Source organism: Dryobates pubescens, chromosome 14 (assembly GCF_014839835.1).
Source record: "Dryobates pubescens isolate bDryPub1 chromosome 14, bDryPub1.pri, whole genome shotgun sequence".
Taxonomy (NCBI): domain Eukaryota; kingdom Metazoa; phylum Chordata; class Aves; order Piciformes; family Picidae; genus Dryobates; species Dryobates pubescens.
Window position 1 is genome coordinate 3,088,819 of NC_071625.1, and position 25,006 is coordinate 3,113,824.

Consider the following 25,006-nt stretch of genomic DNA (forward strand, 5'->3'; position numbering starts at 1 on the left):
CGAGCACCCACCTCGAGTGCTGTGTCCGATTCCGGTGTCCCTAGCAGAAGAAGGACACAGAGCTGCTGGAGTGAGTCCAGAGGAGGCCACAAAGATGATCCAAGGGCTAGATCACCTCTGCTGTGAGGTGAAGCTGAGGAAACTTGACTTGTTCAGCCTGGAGAAGAGAAGCTTCCAGGGGACCTTAGAGCTGCCTTCCAATAGCTGAAGGGATCCTACAGGAAGGCTGCAGAGAGACTTTTCCTGAGGGTGTCTAGAGACAGGTCAAGGGGGAATGGTTTGAAGCTGAGGGAGAGCAGGGTTAGGCTGGATCTTAGGAAGAAGTTCTTCAGTACAAGGGTGGTGAGACTCTGGAATAGGCTGCCCAGGGAGGTCACGGATACCTCCTTTGTGGGGGTGTTCAAGGCCAGGCTGGATGAGGCCTTAAGCAGCTGAGTCTGGTTGAGAGGTGTCCCTGGGCATGGTGGGGAGGTTGGAGTAGATGATCTCTGAGGTCCCTTCCAACCTGAGCCACGCTAGGATTCTGTCATACTTTTCTCCATGTCTGCTGCACTGTTGTTACACAGCCTGAGAGACTTACAGACATTAAGTGTTCCAAAGATCATAGACAGAATTCCCCAGCCCTTTGTCTTATATACAGAGATGACTACTTGCTAAATATTGGGGGGGAAAAGCAAAACACAATTTCAGCACGTGATCACTGCAGTTATTCTTACTCAACCTGAAAGAAATTGCATACATTAAGTACTTTACAGAAAGCACTAAAAGCTAAATGTAGGTATTAATTAGTGTAGAGCAATGTAGGTATTAATTGGTGTAGAGCAATGTAGGTATTAATTAGTGTAGAGCAAAGACCAAACTTCACTTCGGAGTTAACTGACTCTAGAAATTTCTGCTAAGGCGTTGTCGAAGCCTTTGGATGCTGCAGATATGCAAGTTGGCCTATGGGGAAATAAAGCATTAAATTAGATATGACTACCTAAAATAATATGCAGCAGTAAGAAGCCTTTTACAACCCCCAGAAGACCTGTGTCACTTGTAGAAAGAAATGGACACTCTTTCCAACACTTGAACAATAGGAAATGAATTCTTCGTCAGTAAAAGCCGGAGGACAGACCAAGTATTCAAGTGACCACTGAGGATTGAGGTGGAAGTGCAGCTTGTAGACACCTATACAAATCACTAACAAACCCTAATGAATATTGGGTGTGGGCACTGGGGTCCTGTCAGATGTGACACCATGTCACAAGTAGCTTAAACCCAACACTCACGAAGAGGTGGAGACCTCATCGGGTCTCTAACATCTGGGATTTTATTTGTCATTTTGGCATCCCCTGCAAGCGCAAAAGAAGGAGTAAAAGGGGATTATCCTGACAATGAAATGAGTTACTGAATCTTGTGATAATGAAAAGCAGAAGAATTCTAATTCCTCTCTATGGTCCCCGAGGTGGAGGTGCGTTTATAGTGCTGCAGGAGTAGAACGTAGGAGGGAAGAACAGATGGCCTAAAATCCATGAAACAAGACACCACCTAATCCTAGGACTGAGCACCACTATTAATCCTGGTCAGATTCCCTACTGGTACATTTTAACAGGCTTCAGGATTGCTACTGATGAACTAGCATGTTAGCTCAGGGCAGAAACAAACCGAGCTGTGGGCTTTGGTTCAAGGCAGCATGCATTAATTTTGTACAACTGCTGTTTGAATAACTTGACTCTACAAAGCAGACTCCAAATGAAATTCAACTCAGAGCAAATATGATTGGGTTTGTAATCTCTTCAGCTTTTATTGCATTGATTTTTGAGACTGGAATTTCTTTCATGTGAATCCCAGCACTGTGTGTAGCAGTAGTAGGGGAGACAGCGTTTTCATGGGAGTCAGTTCTGTTGACAGAGAATAGTGAAAGCTGAATGTTTGCTTCATACATTTGATGCTTTCTGTGCAACCCCTCCAGTTCAATCTGCATTTTGCAGTGTGAGGCACAGAACCCAGATTTGAGGCATTATTGCCTGGTCTTGAGGGCCAGTTCCATGACTTGTTTAAATGGTTGATGTACTGGCAGCATGATCCTTCTTTTTCTATGACCAGAGCATATTTAATGGCATGAGATCACCAGCTTGCTGCCTAAACAGGAGGTGCAGTTCCTTCAGAAGCTGAGCTTACTGTGGCCACACATTTCCACGCTGTGCCTTCTTCTTGCTCTGTTACTCAAGCAGCTGTTCAGTGAGTTGAGTCAGGGCATCGATCTGTCTGAAAACTAATTCAGCAGGAAAGAAAAGTTTTCATCAAGATCTCCTCCTTCAGCTGGCTGGCTCTAAAGGTACAGGTTAATGACCATGGTGGCACAAAAGAGAATTCAGTATGGAAAGGAGGGAAGGGGAGGAGGATTGAAGGGAGGAGGTGACTGGAACATAGGAGGCCAGATCTGGTCTGGTCTTAATCCTGGGGAACCATATCCCAAGAGTGCAGGAAAACCTGTTCAGTTTGTGTGGCCTGGGTATATCTGTCAAGCCTTGGACTTCCACAAGCACAATTCACTGAGTTCCTGAGCTACAAAAACCTCAAGTGCTGCCAGGCACTGTCTTCAGGATGGTCATTTATAAAGAAAAGTTACCCCTTCAGGGGTTCATGGCCTGTTTAGTTTATTAAAGCAGCTGAAATGCAGTGAATTGAGCACAGAGCAAAGAAGCAAGGGACTAAAGCTGTAATTGTAATTCAGACTTGTGGCAAATATATGGGGCTACCTTCTGAGTGGCAGCCACTATTTAGAAATGCTTCATTTAGTGTGCAGCCATTCAGTGGCTGAGCTTTCAGCAATGCCAAGTATCTACAACTTTCTAAATCAGTGACAGTTGTAGGTACCAGCTGCTTCCTGAAAATAAACCAAAGTTTGCAAAATTAAGCTGTGGAAATACAAAGATCTTTGGGGGGGATGTTTAACTGGAGAACCTCTCCATGCCCATCTGTGAAGCTCCAGTGAGAATAGTCACTTTGCTGAAAGCTGCTGCTATCTAAAGATAAAATGTCTATGATACAGGAACCAAGCATTGCTCATGTCACTGTGGCACTTAGTTTTGGAAGCTGGACTCAGGTGTTTTTGTCATTTCCCTTTATGCATTTTTCTCTGCTTGAATAGAACAAGGTAAAGTAATAGAGTGTTTTAACAAATATGTTCAGAACCCTTGCATACCAAAGAAAGCCTTGACTGAAAATTAAGATCCCTTTAGTTCTTAACTTTATTGTGCCATCTCTGATCAGGCATCAAAAAACCCCAAGGTACCAAATCATCAAGTGAACTGAGGCCCTTCAGCTAGTTAGTATGCAGTAGTGTAATGAAGATGATGTACCTGCCCAGTTGCTCTTAAAGGGAGATGAGCTCATTTCAAATAGATAACCATCTCTGACTTCTCTTCTGATTCATCACTAACCTGAACTCCATTTGAACCTTGTTAGACACAAAACAAGCAGGATTCCTGGCCCAAGCTATAAAATATAATTAAGCCCTTTTGAAATGATGTGTAAAAGAACATAGCTTTACCCCCACTATAACTACTACCACCACCACAACCAATAAAGTTAAATCAAGCACTGCCTGTAATGGATTAAAATAATAAATGTTCCTGGGTTTCAGTGTTTGAAGTATTTGAAGAAAACAGGCTCCCAGCAGCCAGGACTGCTGAAGGCATGGGGACATTTATTAGTGACGAACTCAAGGGTTTAGCCTGGTTAGGATCATTGCTTTCTATTTACCTTGTGTTACACATCTCATGTTTTTACAGAGTCCACATGTGTCCCCATGTAATGCTGAAAAACTGTCTGTCACTAAAGAGCAGTTAATTGGTAGTGTGTAAATATTATTCTCCTGGGGGAGAATGAACTATCAGGAGATGCAGCTGAACGCTAATGAGAAATGCAGGGCAGTCAGTGGACTGCTAACTAAATCTCTCCCAGAGAATTGTCCTTTGCTGTGTCTCACCATTTGTTTGCTGCTGCTGTTTCCAGACTTGAGGCAATTATTGGCTGGCTGTTAAACTAGATGCAATATGTCCCCTCTTAATTATTTTCATAGCTTGGTTCCCCTTTCTTCTCAGAAGCTACTTCCCAGAGGATACCTGCCCTCAGAGCAGTGTAACTGCAGTGTAACAACTCATTGCATCTGAGAGCTGAATTTTTCTTAATAGGAAAAAAAAAAAAACAGGATAGATAATTGTATCACTATATTAGCTATAATAGCACACTTATGTTTGCAAAGCTTAGTACCTTGGGCAACTTCAAACTAGCTGCTGAATTTGCAAATGCGAAGAGTGAATGCTCAGATTATTACCTTAGTAATGTGGGACATTAGAGCAGGAGGCAGTAAGGAGACCCCCTCACTAATTAAACCTCCAGATTGCGTGGAGAGACCACGGGAGAGTCTCTCTTCCTTCTCTATTCTTGCTGTATTTATTACAATGCTTGTGTTTCCATTTCCTTAGACTCTCTTCCCACGTACAAGTTTGCCAATTTAAATCATGTATTGGGCGACAGTGCAGTGAACCAAACATGACTCGAAGGAAGAGCAAATGGACAGAGCATAACAGAAGGAGGAGAGCCTCCTGCTCCATTTCCACTTGTTTCATTTGGAGCTGATTCAAATATCAGTGTTTTAAAGTGGTTTTGAGAACAGGCAGCCCATAGTTAGTGTCAAAATGTTCTCTCTGCCTTTGTGTGTGAACCTGGACAAATAGCAGGATTTCTTACCGCCTGCTTTGCCCAAACACAGAGTGGCTGTTGCTGTAAGGCAAGGCTTGTTGTGGTGTGTTGGTTGCCTTTATTAAAACAAGCAAGCTCTTTTCTTTCTAGACACACAAATGGGTTTGTGCACACAAGGAGGGAGGTTTCACAAACCTGGACTCCCCTGTGATTAGCAAATGCTGATGTAACTATTCTAGTTATGTATAAAGCCCAATCTATTAGAGTACTCAGATGCTACAAGAGAGCTTTGTAAGTGTTAGCATCAAGTCTCTACTGACTAACACAAGGAATATGCTGGAATATCAAAGCAAGTGCTGTCCATCTGTGATTTTTCTTCACTGTTCTTTTGTAATGATCTTCAGTCATGGTAAAGCAACTTTACCAACTGAGCATATGCTTTGGATCTCAGTGTGTCTTTAGCAGTCTTCAAATAAACATCCTTCTAGTGCATGTTGCTATTTCTTTGCTCCCATTAGTATGTGACATTATTTCTTTTTGAATGTCATCCTTTTAGGATTTCCACAATCATGGTACCCTATAGAAGGTTCTCTCAGAGCCAGAGATCGCTTTGTTTACTATTGCCTTTTAGGGTTTGTGCATACTTAGTGAGCTTTCTTTGTTTTCTTTAAGCTTTCTCAAGATGCTACTTTGTGCAAGTTTGTCTAAATGCTCTTTGCATTTTTCTTTAGTAAGAGTACAGTGGGGTTTATACTAAAGGTCACTTCACCCTCAAAAGGACATGTAGGAAGGATGAGGCTGTGATCCTCGCCTATACCAGAGCATTCTGGTTGCAGCAAGCGGAAGTAAAATCTCTCACTGAGTCCCTGAGCTTTTGCTGGTAGTTGTAGGACACAGTCCATAAATGGTGTCTTGTGGTATTTCATTCATTTAAAATTTACCAATGCTTCTTTATTCTTAACTGTGTCTTCATTTCCTGTTGTTCACAGGGTGTTTGAGCAGGGCACTGCTGGTTTTGAAGCAGCAGTATCATGTGCAGAGTGCTCAGTTCTGCTTCTGAGCCCTTGGATAGTGTGGGGCTTTTTGTCCTTTGTGGAGCTGAGATGATAACAGAAACATTCTGCAAACCATAATCCTTCCAAGTGTAATCCCAGGGAAGGAAAACATAAATAAAACCACTCGGATTCTGACATTCCTTTTCCCCCTTTGTTATTTCTGCAACTTGGCACATATTGCAGGAAAACCATAGAATATTTCTGTATGTTGCAGAATTGTCCAATAGTGACTGAGAATTTCTCCTCTTTAGAATCAAAACTTCATGTAGAGTATAAACAAGATTGAATTTCTAAATATTGTAGTGCCTCTTACAATAACGAGCCTGAGCAGAGCAGGGTGAGCCCTGCCTGTAACAGCTCCTGCTTTGGTTTGAGACTAGTGTGAAGCTGCTTCATTCCCCAGTCTATGGAATCAAGTCTGAACCAGTACCAGAAGGAGGTGCAGCCCAGTGTCTTGGTGTTTAATATTCTTGATTATCACTGAAGTCCACCGAACAGTTTTCTGTCCTGAGACCAGACCCAGGCATTCAGAAGCCAGCCTAAATATCTCAGAACCCCTTTCCCAGTCGGTGACAACAGTGCTGCTGATTGCCATGGAATAAAGGTTCACTCAAGCCCTTCATCATTCTTGTAATACACTCCAAACTTCTAAAGGGAGAGATTTGCCTTGTTTGTGGTTCCTGCTCAGGTTGGATACAATTCAGTGCCATTACCACTGTGGGGACTGTTGGACCACCTTCCTAGTGGATGCTGGAGGTGGAAAAAACAAACCAAAACAACAACCCAACACAAACCAAATCAATTTCCTTCCATTGTCTATAATATATCTCAGTATTATGAAATCCTAACTTCCAGGATCTGTACAGACAGCTTTCTGGATTCTAGAAGAAATTCTACACAGAGAGAGTGATTGCCCATTGGAATGGGCTTCCCAGAGAGGTGGTGGAGTCACCATCATTGGAAGTGTTTAGGAGGAGACTTGATAGGGTGCTTGGTTGCATGGTTTAGTTGATTAGGTGGTGTTGGATGATAGGTTGGATGCGATGATCTCAAAGGTCTTTTCCAACCTGGTCTGGTCTATTCTATTCTATTCTGTTCTGTTCTATTCTATCCTAAGAGATCCACAGAAGTTTTACTTCCTGTATTCAAGCAGGGAGTTGTGGTTTTGTGGGATTTTTCTACCAGCCAATGTATGAAAATATAAAATGGAACTCTACCTTGAAATGTCTTTGTGTAAGCCCTAAGTGCCTCTGAATCTTTTGCCTTTTGTAAATATCTAGTTTCATTAGAAAAATAAACTGTTGCCATTGTAAAGTATGGTGACCTTCAATATTTAGAGTGTTGAGTCCAAGTACAAGTACCAGAAGTGCAAGTGCAGTGTACTGAAGAAATAGAGATGTGGTCTGCTTTATGAAGTGGTCACCTGCAGCAGGTTAAATTCACCCCAGAAGTGGCATTTCTGAACAGTGTTTCTTTCCTCCTTTTAGAGAGGGCACCCAAGTTCTGTCATAAACCTAACCTGATGTTGTCACTTCTAGGGGTTATAAAGCTATGTAAAGTGCAAATGGTTATGATGTGAAAGCTTTGGGGTAAACTGGGTTTTGGTAGGCACGCACTACAGATTTTAAGTTGCAGTAATTCCTGTGAGTTCAGGGCCAGGCTGGATGAGGCCTTGAGCAACCTGGGCTGGTGCGGTGTCCCTGCCCATGGCAAGGGGGTTGGAACTGGATGATCTTCAAAGTCTCTTCTAACCCAAACCATTCTATGAATCCATGAGTTCCCTGAATTCCAACATGACCCTCCTCCTCCTGCTAAGCACATCTAGCAAGCCACTGTTTCAGAATAACTGACCTGAACAAAAGCAGGGAGAATAGTTTAAAATAGCTGTTTCCTATCAGTTTAAAATATAACCAAGGGAAGCAGCTGTTCTTGTTCTTAATATAGTCTTCTGAATGTCATATTTTAATGAAAAATGTCTCTTCTCATTAACCTGATGCTGCTCACATGGACAGAGTCATCACGTTTTGGCAAACAGTTCTCTGTACAGGAATGTGCAAGCGCAATACCTGCCTCAGAGCCGCAGCACTCTGTAAAGTGTGCTCTGTAGTGTTGGAAGAGCAAACAAAACAAACCAAAAAAGTAAAAATCAGAGGTCTTGTGGCCTAACTGTGATGTTCTTGTTTGGAGAGGAGAGCAATTGCCCACACAATTATTTGCATGGAACTCAGTGTGGCTGCTTGTGTGAGTAATTACTTGCAGGCAGAGATTCCCGGGCTTGTGGCAGAGTGAATTCAAGAAGTAAGCACATAAATGTTGGGAGAATAACTACCAGTGGGATTAATTGCCTCTCTTTCTTTTTAGGAATCCATGGATCATCTTTTGTCCTTGACATAAAAGATTTCCTGCTTAAAACAAGTCTCAAAGAAAGAGCCAGATCCCTGATGGGCCCCTTTTGCTGCTCTCTGAACGTGGAAGCCAAGTGGTGTAAGCACAGTGGTGACCCCGGCCCAGAGCAATCTGTTCCAAAAATATACATTGACCTGAGAGGAGGGCTGCTGCAGGTAGGTATAAGATGCTTCTGGTTCTGCTCTTGGGCTGGGCTGGCTTTGGGTGATTGAGATTTCAGAAACAGATTGCATGAAAGAAACACAGAATCACAGGATGGCTCAGGTTGGAAGGGACCTCAGAGCTCATCTCTTCCAACCCTCACCACCATGGGCAGGGACACCTCTCAACTAGACTCAGCTGCTCAAAGGCCTCATCCAACCTGGCCTTGAACATCCCCAGGGAATAGGCAGCCACAACCTCCCTGGGCAGCCTGTTCCAGTGTCTCAGCACCCTCCTACTGAAAAACTTCCTCAGCTCCAGTCTAACCCCATAGAGCTTTGCAGCCTGCAACAGCTCCTTGGGTTGGGGGTTTGTGCTTGTTGGGTTTGTGGGGGTTTTGTTTTATGTTTTAAAACAAGTATCCCTTCTTTTGTGTAAAACTGGTGATTGAAAAGTTGTGTCCAGTGGTTTGCTTGGTGTTTGTTTGGTTCTTTTCAGTACTGCTTGTACCTGGATGTGTGTGTGTGTTCCCTGAAAACTACTGGATCAAATTACTAACACTTCATATCTAGGACCCTGTTCTGATGCCTGTGTGTTTGTCCGTGAGCTCTGTGTCTGTAATGCCTCAGGGCAGCTTTAAGAAATACATCTCCTTGCTTTTTAAACTTACACCAATTTCTCTGGGGACTAATTACAAGCTTGTTTCTAGCAATTAATACTTGGGTTGCCATGCTGTCCTCTCCTTTTTGGAAGTGCACACAGCTTGAAACCGGTCCAAGAGCAGGGGAGTTCTTGAAATGAAAACTAGGTTCTTGTGGGGCTTAAACAAGTGGGCTTTAAGATGGGTCTTGTTTTAATTATTTTTATTGTATCATCAACACACACCAAGTGTTTTAAAATAAATATAGAAATGAAGCATAGAAAGCACAAGAAGGAGATTTTGGCATTTAGTCATTAGGTCTCTTCCCAGAGCTGGCATTGGAAGCTCTTGAAACCACAGCACTGGGAATGGGGCTAGTTGAAGAAGAGTAACTTCTTTTTCAATCATTTCTGAGTAGAAAAATAAAATCAGTTAGTTTCTCTGCTTCTTTTGTATTTGTTATTCACAGGTGCTGCTGGGCTGACTACCTCTACATGTTGTTACTCATAAAAAGGCTTTGGGTTTGTTCCCAAAATGTTGGGGTTTTGACAAGGACACACCCCCACCCCCCACCCCCCCCCAAAAAAAGTCTCAATCTGAGAAGGCCATTTCTGATTGGAGTTTATTCTGGGATAATTAGCTTTTGCTGAATACAATGAAGTATTTGGTCTGGCAGAAGAGATCTGAGAATGCTGACAAAAGCATTAACAATTCTGCTTCAAATTAATTTATTTAAAGCTAACAATTTTACCAGCTCTAAACATGACCTCATCTTCTACCCCTCTTAATTGGTATTGCAGCTCCTGGTCTGTGAGTGGTGTAGTTAGGAGTAGTGTTGTAATGCAGGCAGCTCTGGACCTCCAGCTGCATAAAAATAAAAAGAATGCAAGTGGGAGAAAAAAAATCATTCCTCCCTCCTCTGTCACTGGGGAACTGAGGCCTCTGAGGTCAGCTTAGGTGACGCAGAACTCCTTCGACATGGTGCTAGACTAAGTGTGGGATCCAGAGCCTAAAGGCACTCTAAAAAATGCAGTAGAGATGCACTAAAGAGAGACCTCCCTTGAGATATTCAAGGTGAGGCTCAACGGGGCTCTGGGCAACTTGATCTAGTTGAGGATGCCCCTGCTGATTGCAAAGGGGTTGGACTGGATGACCTTTGGAGGTCCCTGCCAGCCCTGACCATTCAATGATTCTAAATAAGGGAGGTGACCTGGGTAAGCCAGGACTGTCCAGCTCAAGAGTAGCTGTAGCTGTTTTTCATGAGGGTCTTGATTTATTGCGTGTGCCTGCCTGTAGGTGCAGGGAAGAAAAGCTTCCTTTTTGCCAGCGGTGCTCCCCTCCCTTTAGGCACCCTCTGATTCTTTTTCATAGTTGAAAACTGGTATTCCCCAGTGAAAAAAAGTCTCTGTTTTCATGTGCACACTCGACCTGTTTACTCCTACCCTTACTATGGACCTTTAAGTTACTCTGTGCTGATTCTGATTTTATCCCACAGTGGTTTTAAGTCTTATTTCTTTATCATTTGCTGGTATCTTCCATTCCTGACACTTCCAAATGCACTTCTGCACACAAGGAGTAAAGGAGTTGTGCCCATTAATGTGATTCTCTCAAGCAGGAGCTTGATTTGACAAAAGCTTGTCAGAGGAATGGTTGCTTGCCTTTTATTGTGCTATAAAGTGCTTGAGTCTTCTGGGCTTTGGGTTCCAGTTGCTGTTAGATATTTTTCTGAATTTCTGGTTTAAACTTCAAAAAACTCTTAAACCTCACTCTGAGAGCCTGCAGCACATCCAGTTCATATATTGTACATACTCTCTGTTTCTGTTTGAGATGATCTTTGGTATGTCTGTCTTTGCTGTGTCACTTACTTTTTAATGCATTCCACTTTTGGAGCAATGAAGTCTTTGAACAGTTTAATCTTTGCATCTTTAAGGGGTTTTTGTGTCCTATTTTAAACCACAAAACCTCTGCTGCCTATTGCTTTTAAGATCTAGGCTCTCCTAGGCAGCATCAATATCAGTTGTAAGTGGTAAGAATTAATGCTTTCCTTTGAATGATGAAAAGAACAAATTTACCAAAGGCTTTATAGAGGGGTTTCTGTCATTCTTGTACTTGGTTTTCACCTCAAGGATGCTTGCAAGCAACGAAGATGTGAGCAGAGCAGGCTGAAAGCCATGCAAAGTTCCTAGCACTTTGAAGAAGGTGTTTTTTTCTTCAAGTATCCCTGAACATTTGTGTGTAATTGCTTTGTCTCTTCTCTCTCTTCTTTGTTGTTTTTTTGTTTTTCCTTTTTTGAAAGGTGTTCTGTGGTCAGGAGCATTTGAACTGTTTAGTTCTTCTCCAAGAGCTTCTGTGGCAGTATCTGGCTAAAAAGGGCCACGCAGAGGCTGCGACATCTGAACGCACACAACACACTTGGTCCTCTACGGAGAGGAGCCAGGCCTCCAGAACTGAGCACACCTCTGATGATCTGAGGACAGGCCTATTCCAGTATATACAAGATGCAGGTAAAAAGATTATTGTTTCTCTCTTCTTTTTGAAGTTCTGAAGTAAATACAGTAGTAAGCTAGGAGAGATTACTGGCCTCTTGCAATGAGGAACTACACTTGGGTGAGAAGTGGTGGAAAAGACATCAGCTAGAGCAAAAGAAAGAACACTGTTTTTATTTCTTCCCACTAAGCTGTAGTCTTTTAGAAGGCAGGGTAACTGCTTTTTTATTTTCCCTCATTTTGATCCTGAGGAGTTTATTTTTAACCACTTTAGTCTCATAAACCAGCTTGTTCCTGTCTAGAAACCGTGCAACAGATTCTACCTTTCTTTTGCTTGACAGAAGCACAAAAGCTGCCTGGTGCCTATGAAGTCATGTTTTACAATGAAACTGAGGACAGTCCAGGAATGATGATGTGGAGGTATTCAGAACCCAGAGTGCTCACTCTTGTAAGGATTAATCCTGTTCCTTTCAATACCACTGAAGACCCAGATATTAGCACCGTTGACCTTGGAGATGTTCTTCAGGTGGGTAATGTCCTCTGCTTTCATTAACAGGAGAAAACAGCTGTAAAGTGAGTATTTTTAAACTTAGGTTCATTGAAGTTTGATTTGCTATTAAATCAGTAGGAGATAAATGCCATAGCTCAGGCATATGTTTAGTTTTTAAACTACTGCTGCAAACATTTGAACTGCTACCTGTAAAGGTTTTCCATGGCATGACAAGCAAAATTTATCAGTTCTGGTTTGCAAGCATGCACAGCTTTTATTCTGCTTCCTATGGTTTCATCCATCTGTCTACTGAAAGATTTCACTGGGTTTGAAACTGAAACATGAGGAAAGAACTGCTTTGAAATTGCCAAACTTCCAGGGGATTCAATTAACTAATATCTTCAATCCAGCTATCCTGTCCTGTGGATGTGATGGCAGGTGGCTGTAAGATCAACAGGGCAGAAAGGGTCTGCTTTGTGTTTGCTTTGAGAGAGTTGAAATGGGCAGTCCAGGTTGACTCTGAGATCATGGCAGCATCCCCCCAAAGGAGTGCTGAGTGCTGCAGTGGTGTGACTCTGTGCCCCCCAGATAAACCACACCTCACAATTACACCAATCCTCATCCCTCTGCCCCCCCAAATGGACTACACCTCACAATTACACCAATCCTCATCTCTCTGCCCCCCAAATAGACCACACCTCACAATTACACCAGTCCTTACCTCTGAGGCTTTTTGCTTTCTGGTATATACAGACAGTTACTTATATTCACTCCTCTCTACTGTAATTAATCTTTATAAATTCACTCACTCCCTTCCTACCTATTTTGATTTAAGATCAGTTTTAATTTTGTTAATCTCAGTTTCCTTTTTGTATTACAAATTGGATCTGTCATTGTTTTTTATTCCAGTCTGCTTGTTAATCAGAATAGTGTTGTGAGTCAGGAGAAATAAATATCTCCCAGTTCTTCCTATTTGTTCAGAGCTGCTGAATCACATTTCATTATTGCCATAACCTTAAAAATCACTTCTAAAATTGAATTATGCACCAATATGCTTTGAGTTATGGGTAAGTGGGATTATCTCCTCAGGTACAGGGAGTAATGTTATTACCATGCACATACAGTTAGTGAGCTCATGGAAGCGTCCTGCCAAGTTCTTTGCCCTCTGGACAGCCAAATGTCAGCTCCTTTCACTTCTATGAAAATTAAAATTAAGTGGAAAAAAATCAGCTCCTCTTGGCATGAGGATTGAATCAAAGATCAAAACTGTGTTACTCTGTGCTGCCTTGATGACCCCATTAGCTTGCCATGAAAGCCAGCAATTTGCCTCCTTTCAGGATGGCATTTTCTGGTCCCAGCACGCCAGGCCTTGGCTGTAATTGCATTAAGCTCCATTATGGATACCAGACATCATGGACGGTGTGACCCTCTGCAGGGGGCAACAGTGGCTCGTCAAGTGGGCATCCACAGCTGGACTTTAGTAGCACACACATTCTGCTGCTTGCTGCTTCCATGCTGCAGCCAGAACAGAAGGTAGCTGCAGTCCTCTTTCATTTCCTCTGCATTTGCCTTGGACAGTAAGGTATAAACCTAGCAGGTGCTGTCAGCTGCTCCTGCTCTCCATGTATTTCCTCAGAGGAGCAGTTGATCCTGGCCATTGACTGAAGACAACTCTTTCCATCAGTCTCAGTCTAGGTTTGTGGTCAAGCATCCCTGTACACCTTCCCTCCATCATGCTTTTACTGTGGCACACCCTTGTTAAGGGCTGTCAAATTTTGTGATGAATTAATTTAAGTCTTAGTAACTGTTGTTACTACTTTGGGCTTTCTGTTACAAGGAAGAGGTGAAAGACCCCAGCCAAATTAGATGACATCTATTACAGCACTGTGCTCTTGGGCACATGGAGTGCAGAAATGCCTGTGGTAGGAGCTATGTTATGGTAGTGAGCCATTAATGGTATCAGCAAATGTTCCATGGTTCTAGGTGGTGACTGGAAATGACCTTGCACCTATACAGAGCAGCTCTGCAGAGTGTAGATGAACATCCATTTTAAACATGGACAACATGCCTGGGTTTTATTAGTCTGCCATCGATATGCTGTGAAATAAGTAATGCAGAATTGATTTTCACCATTTTTTAGCAAACTGCCTTTACCAAAGACTCATCTCAAACTTCAGGTTCTCATTTCAATTAATCAGGAAGCCTTTCCTCATAGAGTCATGGAATCCTAGAATGGCTCAGGTTGGAAAGGACCTCAGAGCTCGGCTCCTTTAACTTCCCCACCATGGGCAGAGACACCTCTCAAATAGACTCAGCTGATCAAGGCCTCATCCAACCTGGCCTTCAACACCCCCAGGGAGGAGGCAGCCTCAGTCTCCCTGGGCAGCCTGTTCCAGAGTCTCACTACCCTCCTACTGAAGAACTTCTTCCTCAGAACCAGTCTAACCCTGCTCTCCCTCAGCTTTAAACCATTCTCCCTTGTCCTGTCTCTAGACCCCCTCAGGAAAAGTCCTCTAGATCTCTGGGGTTTACCAGGTTTTGAGATAACTGCTATTTATTTGATGAATCATCTTTAGACTTCCCTGGTGCCACACCTTTAGGGAGTTCCTGTTCAGTGACATAAGGTATTTCTTATCCTCAGGTGCTCAAGCTGCTGTCTGGCATCAGTTCTAGTTTTTTGTGACCTGGGGACTCTTACTTACTGCCTTTATGTCTACACCTCTGCCGAGATCTGTTCTGAATGTGCCTTTTCAAGACTATGTCAGTTTATGCAGGATGGTTTGCAAGCTCTCACTAATGAAGAGCACAAGCAGCCATGGATCTAAAAGGCAGAGAAGAACAAATTTGTCTAATCAAAGTGCTCATATAATGTGTAACACTCCAAATTCTGAGCTCTGGCATCACCCATACAGACTTAAAATCCTTTCTCCTGGGTTGTCACCCAGTCAGATGCAAGCTGCTGAAATTTTCAAGACAAAAGGGACATAACCTATGGCATTTGCTCAATTCTCCATATGAAGTTAAAATACCTCATGAACTATAACCCTGACAGGCTTTTGTATCTGAGGATGTTTCCCTTGTGTACCTGCCAGGAGTGCTGTTGCATGCAATTGTGGCCAGCACTAGAGCAGCTGATGCAAAGATGACCGTGTGCTGAGTTCCTGGTTTTGGCTTTCTTCTTTAGATAGTGTCCCAGTAAACAGAGCACTTACTCCTGGCTTAGAAAAGATTAAATTAGCCAAATCTCAAGGTCTGCTGGAGAAAATTAGGGCAGTGAGTACAGTTCTGAGGTTACAAGGGCTTAACTGAGATTCAATAAGGAAGGATGAGGTAAACAAAACCACTCTGGTTGAAATTCCCCCAGAAATGCCTTTTAGGAGAACAGAAAATATTTCCAACTTCAGAAAACCTTTCTGTTGCATTGCCCTACATGCTTGTGCTGCTTAAATGAAACATTTGCAGACTCTGCAGGCTGGAATCCGATTTTTTCAGCACTGTCAGCCAGTAAACAGTCATTTTCTAACACCTTGTGGTTGTTTAAACAGTGGCTTAAGGGAGCACGAGCTTAAGAATGAGTGACATTAGACCTACTGTAAGTCATTATTTGAGGAAGGATTTGACATGACAGTCAATAGGAAAAGAATTATGATAAATGTCAAAGACATTCATTTTTCCTTTGAACAGAGAACACCTCATTTTTGGCTGGCTCTACTTCCTTTTTACTTTTCATTCCCAGTTGGGGCTCCAGCGTTCAGCTGGGCATTTGAGAGTCTGGGAAAAGAGCTTTTTGGAAAACCACACATTTTACTCATGTCTGATTTATTTCTTACATTCCCAAAGCAACAACTATTTTGGAGATGCAGATGATTTGTGTGTGACAGGTCAGTGATTGAAGTTCATCATGGTATTAGATAATAAGCTGTGAAGTTCAACCATGCTTCTTGATAAATCTTTCAGTTTGCCAATGTTTGAATCTCCTGTCAGCGCTGTCTTCAAATAATCAGACTTTGGGGATGGATGGCAAAATAATTTGTGTAGCTGTTGTGAATTGTTCAGAAGGCACATTGGGTGCTTTGTCTGGGATTTTGCCTTTTCAAGCTTACATTTCTTGTTAATTCTACCTTTGGATGTTATTCAGAATGACTCTGCCAGCCATACTGCTTGGACTGCACACAGTGGGTTTGTGACCACTCTACTGTGTGAAGAGCTGCAACTGCAGCAAGCTCAAAACAAAAGAATCCAGTATAGTTATTAAGTCTGATCATGGACTAGAACTGTAAGGAATGCCCTTTTATTCTGCTGTAGGAACAGAAGTCAGGAGAGGCAGTGTTTACATCCATGCATGTGTACAGAAACAGATGCAGCTCATCGTGGAAGCAAGTGGTCTGTACAAGTGGGCTGTAGGCTTGCTTGTAGCTGGAGCCACTTACACCTCAGCCCATCTGGCTGCTGGGCAGCCCTGTGCACATGTTTTCTATAGTTAAGGCTGTGACTATTAATGATTAGCATTGTCTTTGCTTTCTTGCAAGGAAGGAAGTAGGGGCTAAAGGAGTCGCAGTGTTACACAGCAAGTCTTAAGCAGATGTTGAAACAGAGCCCCTTCTCTTCAGGAATTCCAGCTTTAAACATCATTTGTGAACTTCCTTGCCTGAGAGTAGGATTATCTCAGACTTTACTGTTTTGTTGCTGTATTTTGTGTGTGTAATCTTAATCATTTTGTTGTGTGATCTCAGTGTTCACTGCGTCAAGATGAGGCTGTATCGTTTGACCTCCGGTTCTGCGCGGCCTGCAGGGAGTTAAAGCGTAACTTGTGGGGAATGTTAATGGAAGTTGTGCATAATTTGCTTGTGCATCACACTGAAATTTACCCTTTGGGGTTACTGAGCCAGTGAAAATTCCACTGGGGGCCAGAGGACTGACGAAACCATCAGATTATCTTAATGACAGATTTACACCTTCCTTGTGTTCCCTACTTGCAGAGTTTGGAAGTCTGCTTTATGAAACTTTGCAAACCCAAGGCCTTCCTGCTGTCTGCTGATCTAGTGGCACCTCTTACTTTGCTGTGGTAAGAATATGTGGTCAAAATAGCCTGTGTACAGAAAATTACACAGTGCTTCAGGTGCTAATGGACTTCTACCCTCAGTCCCAGGGGGCAACTACATTTCAACAGCATAGTGCTTGGGTTATTAATAAGTGCTAAAGCTTAGAAAATGAAAAGCTTGAAATAAAATGTGAGGGATTGATCCTGTATCAGAACAAGAATAAGGCTGTTGCAAGAAGTAGCTATGTCCCTAATGTTTCTATGTATGTACTTCTGTTTCTCTATACTTGCAACAAGAGTGAAGACCTCAATAAATTAAATTAACTGTTGTTGCTTTTGCTGTTAGAGAAGCAAATGATCTCCACAGCAACTCAGTCTCAAGATGAACAGCAGTTAGTAGTGAAAAAAAAAATGGGTTTGACACTTGATAGCACCACATACATCTTCATGTTTAAAAAGGCCTGCAGAAGTCTGCTGTTAGAGCAGAGTGCTGATCTGTGCTTCCTTAACAAAAGTTGTTAGTGTGTTTAGAGTCATTTTTCCATCAGGAAAAGAGCCAATGTCTGTGGCCAGATTCCATTACTGTACACACCTGCATCTGCTCTGAACCTGCTGGTCTGATAAATTGATAAGATAAGCTGGTCACATGTTGTTTTAGAAAGGCAAAGAACATAGTTTCTAATAAAAGAATGTGACATATTTCTTCTGAAAGGTTAAAAAGCATTTCTCAGGGCTCTTAAATTACCATATTCTGATACCAAGGGAAAATAAAACCTGGGCTTAGAGTCTTGTTTGTACTTAGAGGGCTTTCCGGACAGGAAGGCAATCTTGATGCAATCCAGTAAGCCACAATACCAGTGGGGCATTACAGGTGAAAAAATTGCAGCTGTACCCCTCACCACAATGTATTACAACTGTACACTGGAATATTTCCTGTACAGAAACAGGGCTTGGTTAACTTTGTTTCCCAAGAGTAGATCACATTAAAATGTTATAAAATCATGATTTCCTGCATTTGAATGCTTGTGGTTTCTCAACTGGTTCCAATATTACAAAGGGTTTTTTATAGCTTCTATTAGTTGAAGATGTATAGAAGCCTTTTTCCAAAGTCAGCTAAAAGGCAGTTCTGTAGTTTTAAAGAACAGCTTCTCTCAGAAGACAGGGGGGTTGCTTTCACATCTCTTTATTAGAACTCTATTTAATATTTATTTTATAAACTCGGTGCAGATGTAAATTTAAATAAAATTAAATATCCTAATAGGGCCATAAATAAATTGGTTAAATGGAGTTAGAAGAGCTGAGGTGGATGTTATTACTCAGAAAGCAAACCAGTAGTCACTACTCAGCCAGAGACCTCAGAATAGGTAGGGGAGGGGGGGGTGGAAATTAAATTAAACAGATCTGGCATGTTGAGTTTTAAAGTGAGCATTCACAGTTAGATGCTCTGGCTTTAGGATAAAATTTGTTAAACCAAATTTAAGGAGAAGTAAAACAAATTCTGTGAAGAAATTATAGGGGGATAATGTTGAAAAACTTCCCAGCTGTGGTATCTGATTATTCCTGAGTGTTGAAAATGTACAACACAGTAGAATAATTTTTTACTGCCCAGAAATATGTGGGCATATGTCAAAGTACAAAAAGGCAGAAATATAAAGGAGGCTGAGCTGGGGGGACAGCAAATACTTTGTACAGCCAGAATGTTAATGCTAGTACTGCTGCTAACCCTAACACTACTGAGATTTGCCTCACTTCCTACCTCACTGGAAACCACTGCTTTCTTTTTTTCTTTTTTTCTTTTTTTTTAACTTCTACAAAAGGGAGACAGTGGTGGTCCCTAACTGTGCCAGGGGAGGCTGTTTGCCATACTGATCTGATACACCCTTAGCCCTGAGGGAGGCTAAAGCAATATGATCCGTAGAATCACAGAATCATAGAATTGTTAGGGTTGGAAGGGACCTCAAGGATCATCCCGTTCCAACCCCCCTCCATGGGCAGGGTCACCTCACACTGCAGCAGGTTGCTCACAGCCACATCCAGCCTGGCCTTGAAAACTTCCAGGGATGAGGCTTCCATCACCTCCCTGGGCAACCTGTGCCAGTGTCTCACCACTCTCCTGGGGAAGAACATCTTCATAACATCCAATCTGAATCTACTCACTTCTAGTTTTTTTCCATTCCCCAAGTCCTATCACTCCCTGACACCCTCAGAAGTCCCTCCCCAGCTTTCTTGTAGCCCCCTTCAGATACTGGGAGGCCACAATTAGGTCTCCTTGGAGCCTTCTCTTCTCCAGACTGAACATCCCCAACTCTCTCAGTCTGTCCTCATAGGAGAGGTGCTCCAGCCCTCTAACCATCCTTGTGGCCCTTCTCTGGACACATTCCAGCACCTCCAGATCCTTCCTGTGGTAGGGCCTCCAGCATGCACTTTGGTTTGGAGCATGCTTTGACAGTGCCAGACAGCTACGAGAAACAGCAGGGGACATGCTGAAGTGTCCTCCGAGTGGCCGCAGCGTTCCGCTGCTCAGCTTGGATGGTGTGTGGGATGTGAGCAGGCAGATTTCAGAGGGTTCGGTCTACTTAATATGAATTTTCTTTCAAGCATATTTTCTACATAATGTATTTTTCTGCAGGGTCCTTTTGCTATTTTTATACCCAAAATGTTTCGAAATCCAACTTCAAAGTGATGTTCTTGGTAGTTATTGCCACGAACTTTTGCCCAGTAAAAAGCCGGATAAAGCTTTTTATTTCCTACTACTGCAACTTCTGTTCACCTAATGGGAGAATTGTGTTTGTAAGACAGTTGGCCCTAAACCAGTAGAAGCTCCTACTAACAGGATAGCTTCATTACAGAGCAATCAGTTTATTCATGCTCAGGAAGCTGGATTTAAATTCCCAGCATGGGCTGGCGTCTGACACAAAGTGCTAGTTTGTGTTGTGCTCTGCCTCTCCTTCACTTAGGTGGCCCTGCTTGGAGCAGATAAAACACACACATGCTTCCTGTCTGCTGTGTGCATTTTCTTGTACAGTAGTTGTTTCTGGAATAAGAATAACTTCATCTCCAAGAGGGAGCGCCCACCATCTGAGGGCCTGGGATCCAAGAAATAAACATTTCTCCTGCAGCAGCAGAAAGGGAGTCCAAAGGAAGCATTGCTCGGAGCATTCTGTAACACAGCTGTTGGTATCTTTCTTTCTCAGCTGGACAAGATGCATTTTGCTGCCTAAGAGTTCTGCATGTGTATAGTTAAAGTCCATTTTTTGATACTGAGTTTAAAAATTGACATGCTCCAGCACTGAAGTTACAAAGCAGGAATTCTGTCAGCAGCCTTAGGTAGAAGTTGCTGCAGGTTGCTGAAAGTATTCTTGCTTCATTATTTAAATACTGGAGCATGTAATTTTTAAACTCAATATAAAAAATTGGATTGTTTCAGCTTTGTGCCCTGCACTTGCAGGGGGCAGGACTGGAACTGTCCCTCTGAGGCAGCTTCTCTCCTTCCTGTCAATATTTGTCAATACACCATTTTCATTCTTCATCAGAGCCACACCAGGCAATTTTCAGACCTCTTGTGTCTGTAGTCTACAGCAGTAGAGGGGTAAAGGAGGAACCATCAAATTCTCTGCTTTGTTTTAAATCTATTTGTATTATTAACAGTTCTTCTGATAAGTAATTAGAGTTTAGAATATTTTCATCTAGCTTTTGCTTCTGATCTCTGTTATTAATGATGCTGAAAAACATCACTGGACTGCTGGTTTGCTCCCTGTTGCCATAATCATCCTTTGAAGCAAGTGTTTATGCCATAATCCATGGTTTTCTTGCAGTGCAGAACTTGGAGATTCTTGGTTAAGTCTGAGTCCAGGGCTAAATCTGAGTCTGTAGTTATTAAAGAATAGTTTTGCACCCATGCAAAGTGCACAGGAGCTGTACAGCAATGGCTCTGTTGGCATTTTAGAGGTGGAGAGAGTCATTACAATTAAACTTTCTTTGAGACCTTAGGAAAGAAAGCAAAAAGCTGTGGAGAGGTGTGTGCTGAAGAAGGCTACTCATTGCTTAGCAAGGTCTGTGGTTAGCTATGCTTTGTTGGTGTTCAGTGTTAGAGAGGCAGCACTAGACATCACATTTTCTAAGAGGTAATGATTCTTTGAATTATAGCTTAGGTCTTAGTCGAATACTCATGGCAAAAGTGCTGTATTTAATTCTACATATGGGGATTTCTTTTGTTGCAGCTAATTCACTTATTCCCACTGCCTATGACTCAGTTCTGGCATGAGAGCCCATTTCAGGCTTTCACAACTATTATTTTTGGCAGCTAATACTGCCCAGGGCTACCATCTTTCCTTAAACATATCCAGATCAGGCATTAGTAATAAGCCCCCAAGAACAAATAAAGCTAGATATGTGGAAATCAAAGATTCTAAGTCAACTAAGTCTTTTGCAAGCTTCAAACTAGAAAGCTTAACAGATTGGACAGTCCCAAAGCATGAGCTGTGCTTTGTGTAGACAAGGCCATAAAGAGTGTCCTTGGCTTTTTGCTTCTGATGTGAAGATGATGCCTTGGAACATACTGCTGCTTGTTCTGTTGGATTTCTTGACATATTGCAACACAGTCAGAAAAAAAGGTGTGTGAGCAAAACTGAGGAGGAATCATCTTTTCAACATGCTTAGCAGCCTGCATGAATTGGAAGGTGATGTCTTCTTTCTGGCTGTTCATACCACTGAGTCCCACAGCCGTTCCTCTGCCTTTCCAAATCCAGCACACTTTGCCTAAGAGGTCACCTCAGAGTTCCTAAAGGGCAAATACTTGTTGTTAGGTTACACCAGAGCCTGAGTAGGATTCACTACTTCTTTAGGGCATAATAATTTATTTTGCCATCTCTTTACCCCCCTGGTGAGCAGGTGGAAGTGCTGCAGTGCCAGCTGCTTGCTTGTGCATGGTTTTTAAACACTGTGTGGGCAATCTGCTTTGGATTCTTCAAGTTTTGATCTGCCTTCTTTTCAATCCTTCTGTATTGCTTTCCTCTAGCTTCAGACAGTAGCATGTTTTGGGCATTGTAGTGCCACTTAGGAAATCCCTTTATTGTGCTCTTTAACTTGGTTTTGCTACTCAACTTATCTTAGTGGTAACAGAATTCATCAACTTGCTTAGCCTCTTCTGAAATGCCCACCAGTTGCCATTCTGATACAGCTTGGTGAAAGCCTCACTAGGGAGACTTTCTTATTATTATTGAGAAAAAATAATAAATAAAAGAGGTTTTGTTCTGAGATGGAATCTAAAAGAAATAAAGATCCTAAATAATGGGATGGCTTTATAGGACTTGCTGCACACATGAACACCGTAGGCAGGAAGAGGTGTTAATAGGCAATAGGAAGCACAAAACCAAAGCATTCAATATTCAAAGGTATTAAGTTAGAGTCCTAAAAATTCTCAAGGTATTCTAAGGACTGAGATTAAGAATAACAGAATGTGAGGGGTTGGAAGGGATCTCCCAAGATCATTGAGTCCAGCCCCCCCTGCCAGAGCAGAAACAAACACTGCTGTGTGTAGGAGTAACCTGTGCAACCATTACAGACTGCAGCCTTGTGTCGGAAAGGATACAGACCTTTTGCTGGTGATGTGATTCCAGAGCTTATGGGTGCTACAGGAAACATGCCAAGTATTGCAACATTTTTAATCAAATCAAGTGTTCTGTCACCGGTGGGGACTGTGGAGATTCAGAAGAGAAGGCTCCACAACGTTGTGTAAAAGAGAGCAGGTGAAGGAGGTTGCTGTCTCCAGCTTACTGACAAAACAAGCTTTTCAAAGCAGCTGCCATGAGCACCAAGGCTGACCTCCAACTTCCCTGGCTTTTCCAGCCTTACATTTCATTCATGGAGCACCTCACTTTGGACCTGTGGTTTCCACAGACCTTTTCTGCTGGGAACTGAGTAGGGTAATCACATTCCTGTTGTTTTCCTTCATTCGTTCCTCAACACTGCACAGATCCTAGTGGGAGCTAACAGTTTTAGCATGAAGAACTGGAATGTGTGGTATATTCCACTTGAGGCTCCCCAGGTGTCTTACACAAGTCAATCACTATTTCTCCCTCAGTTTTGATAATATGTCACCTGATGTCCCTCAGGACGAGGTTTGTTTTTTCTGGGCATCATCATACTGCCTTGTAATTTTGCAGCTGACATTTACATAGCTTCGCCATGTTCAAGTGACTCTGCAGTTTCTAAACAGATGTGTGGCTGTGTTTGTGTATATAATGTGCCTGCCTTTTGATGTTAAACCAATCCCTCTTCTCAGATTCTAGCCCTTGAAATTAAACCAGCACTGCTGATTGATATTGCTGTGCTAGTTCTGTGGTAGCTTTCTTACTGCAGTTAACAGATATGGTTTTCTGGGTTGGTTTTTTCCCCTCTCCACCCTGGCCTAAAAAATTTTAGTGGCTGTGGTTGATTTTTCAATCTTCAGGTATCAATTTGTCTTGACAGATGGAGTGAAAATCCGTGTTTCAGGCTCTGTGGTTCCACATGTTAATTCTTCCAGAATTCTTTGGTGATTATTTATGTTCCCTTGCCCTCCTTAGCATGAACCACTGAGCTCCCTGAATTTTCCTTCTTAACCTTCATTCCTGTTAATTAATCAGCCTGCTGTCACCTCCATGTGCATTACAGCCCTTGCTGAGTAATAAGGAGGAATATTTATGGAGCTCTTTCTGGCTGTGCCTAGATTGATTTGTATCTCTACCAGGTTCTTGCTTTTTTCCTCATTATTACAAGTGCTTCATGACTTCTCCTAGGGTTTGCACTTCTGTGTTGGCCCACACAAGACACCATCATTTTTACCCTGCAGCTTTGATCATTCTATTATGACAATAAATGGGTAATTAATAAGTTGGTTAAAATAGCTAGTTCAAGTACAAAAAAAACCCAACCCACATTAGGATGATTAGAATGTCCTTGGTGTGATGCTATCTGATGGATTTATTTTAATTGCCTTTGCTGTTCTTGGGTACTGTAGAAGCAGCTTTTTGTGCACCTGGTAAGAGAAAATTAGAAGTGCTCTACTGCAGAGCCATTCTGAAAACACTTGAATTAAGAGAGCATGGAATCTTTCTAACAGTTACAGTTCTGATTCTCTGTATGATGGCTAACTGTAGATTTGTACAGTAAATCCCATTGTATCTGCAACCAAGCAGAAAGTCATTCTGCCTTCTCCCTTTTATCACAGATTCCATGCAGCTTGGAGTACTGGGACGAGCTTCAGAAGTCTTTCGTTGCATTCCGGGAATTCAGTCTGTCAGAAAGCAAAGTCTGTGAGCTGCAGCTGCCCAGTATCAGCCTTGTGAACGATCAGAAGGAGCTCATAGCCTCTGATCTGTGGAGAATTGTGCTGAACAGCAGTCAGAACGTGGCCGATGACCAAAGGTAATGGTAACGGAGGAGGGAGAAACAGCAATGTAATGCTGCTCTCTTGAGAGAGCTTTGTCAGGAGACTTAGGAAATCAGATACTGTTTTCATATGCAGTAAGAGTAGCTGGTCCTAAAGGAGCTTCAGCCTGTAGTTCACCTTCACACAAGGGATGGAGTGTGCACAAAAAGAGCTTTCTTAGGTTTGTAGGCAGCCTGTCAGCACCACGTTCAGCCATCTTCTGAACGCAAGGATTGCTGCAAAGGGAAGGCAGAGAGGCTGTGTCTGAGACCTCTTAGCTACACCAGCTAGTAAAATTAGCTAATTAACTGCAGAAGGCAATTAATATAGAGCAGTGGCATTGGTTTCAAAGACATTCTCAACATGATTAGAGGGCTGGAGCACCTCTCCTATGAGGACAGAATGAGGGAGTTGGGGCTGTTCAGTCTGGAAAAGAGAAGGCTCCGAGGAGACCTAATTGTGGCCTTCCAGTATCTGCAGGGGGCTACAAGAAAGCTGGGGAGGGACTTTTGAGGGTGTCAGGGAGTGATAGGACTGGGGGAATGGAAAAAAAACTAGAAGTGAGTAGATTCAGATAGGATGTTAGGAAGTGGTGAGACACTGGAGCAACCTGTTGGAAGGGACCTCAAGGATCCTCTAGTTCC

The 25,006-nt window shown here is 42.5% G+C and overlaps 1 protein-coding gene across 1 annotated transcript in view; it reads left to right on the plus strand.

The window, feature by feature from the left end:
* The window catches only part of VPS13B (vacuolar protein sorting 13 homolog B), a 327,037-nt gene that overhangs the window by 246,608 nt on the left and 55,423 nt on the right, over positions 1-25,006 (plus strand). Inside the window, exons 36-39 of the mRNA XM_054167231.1 lie at positions 8,109-8,308; positions 11,231-11,438; positions 11,762-11,946; positions 24,162-24,358. Of these exons, the coding sequence (XP_054023206.1) occupies positions 8,109-8,308; positions 11,231-11,438; positions 11,762-11,946; positions 24,162-24,358 (790 nt within the window). The remainder of the gene's footprint in view (positions 1-8,108; positions 8,309-11,230; positions 11,439-11,761; positions 11,947-24,161; positions 24,359-25,006) is intronic.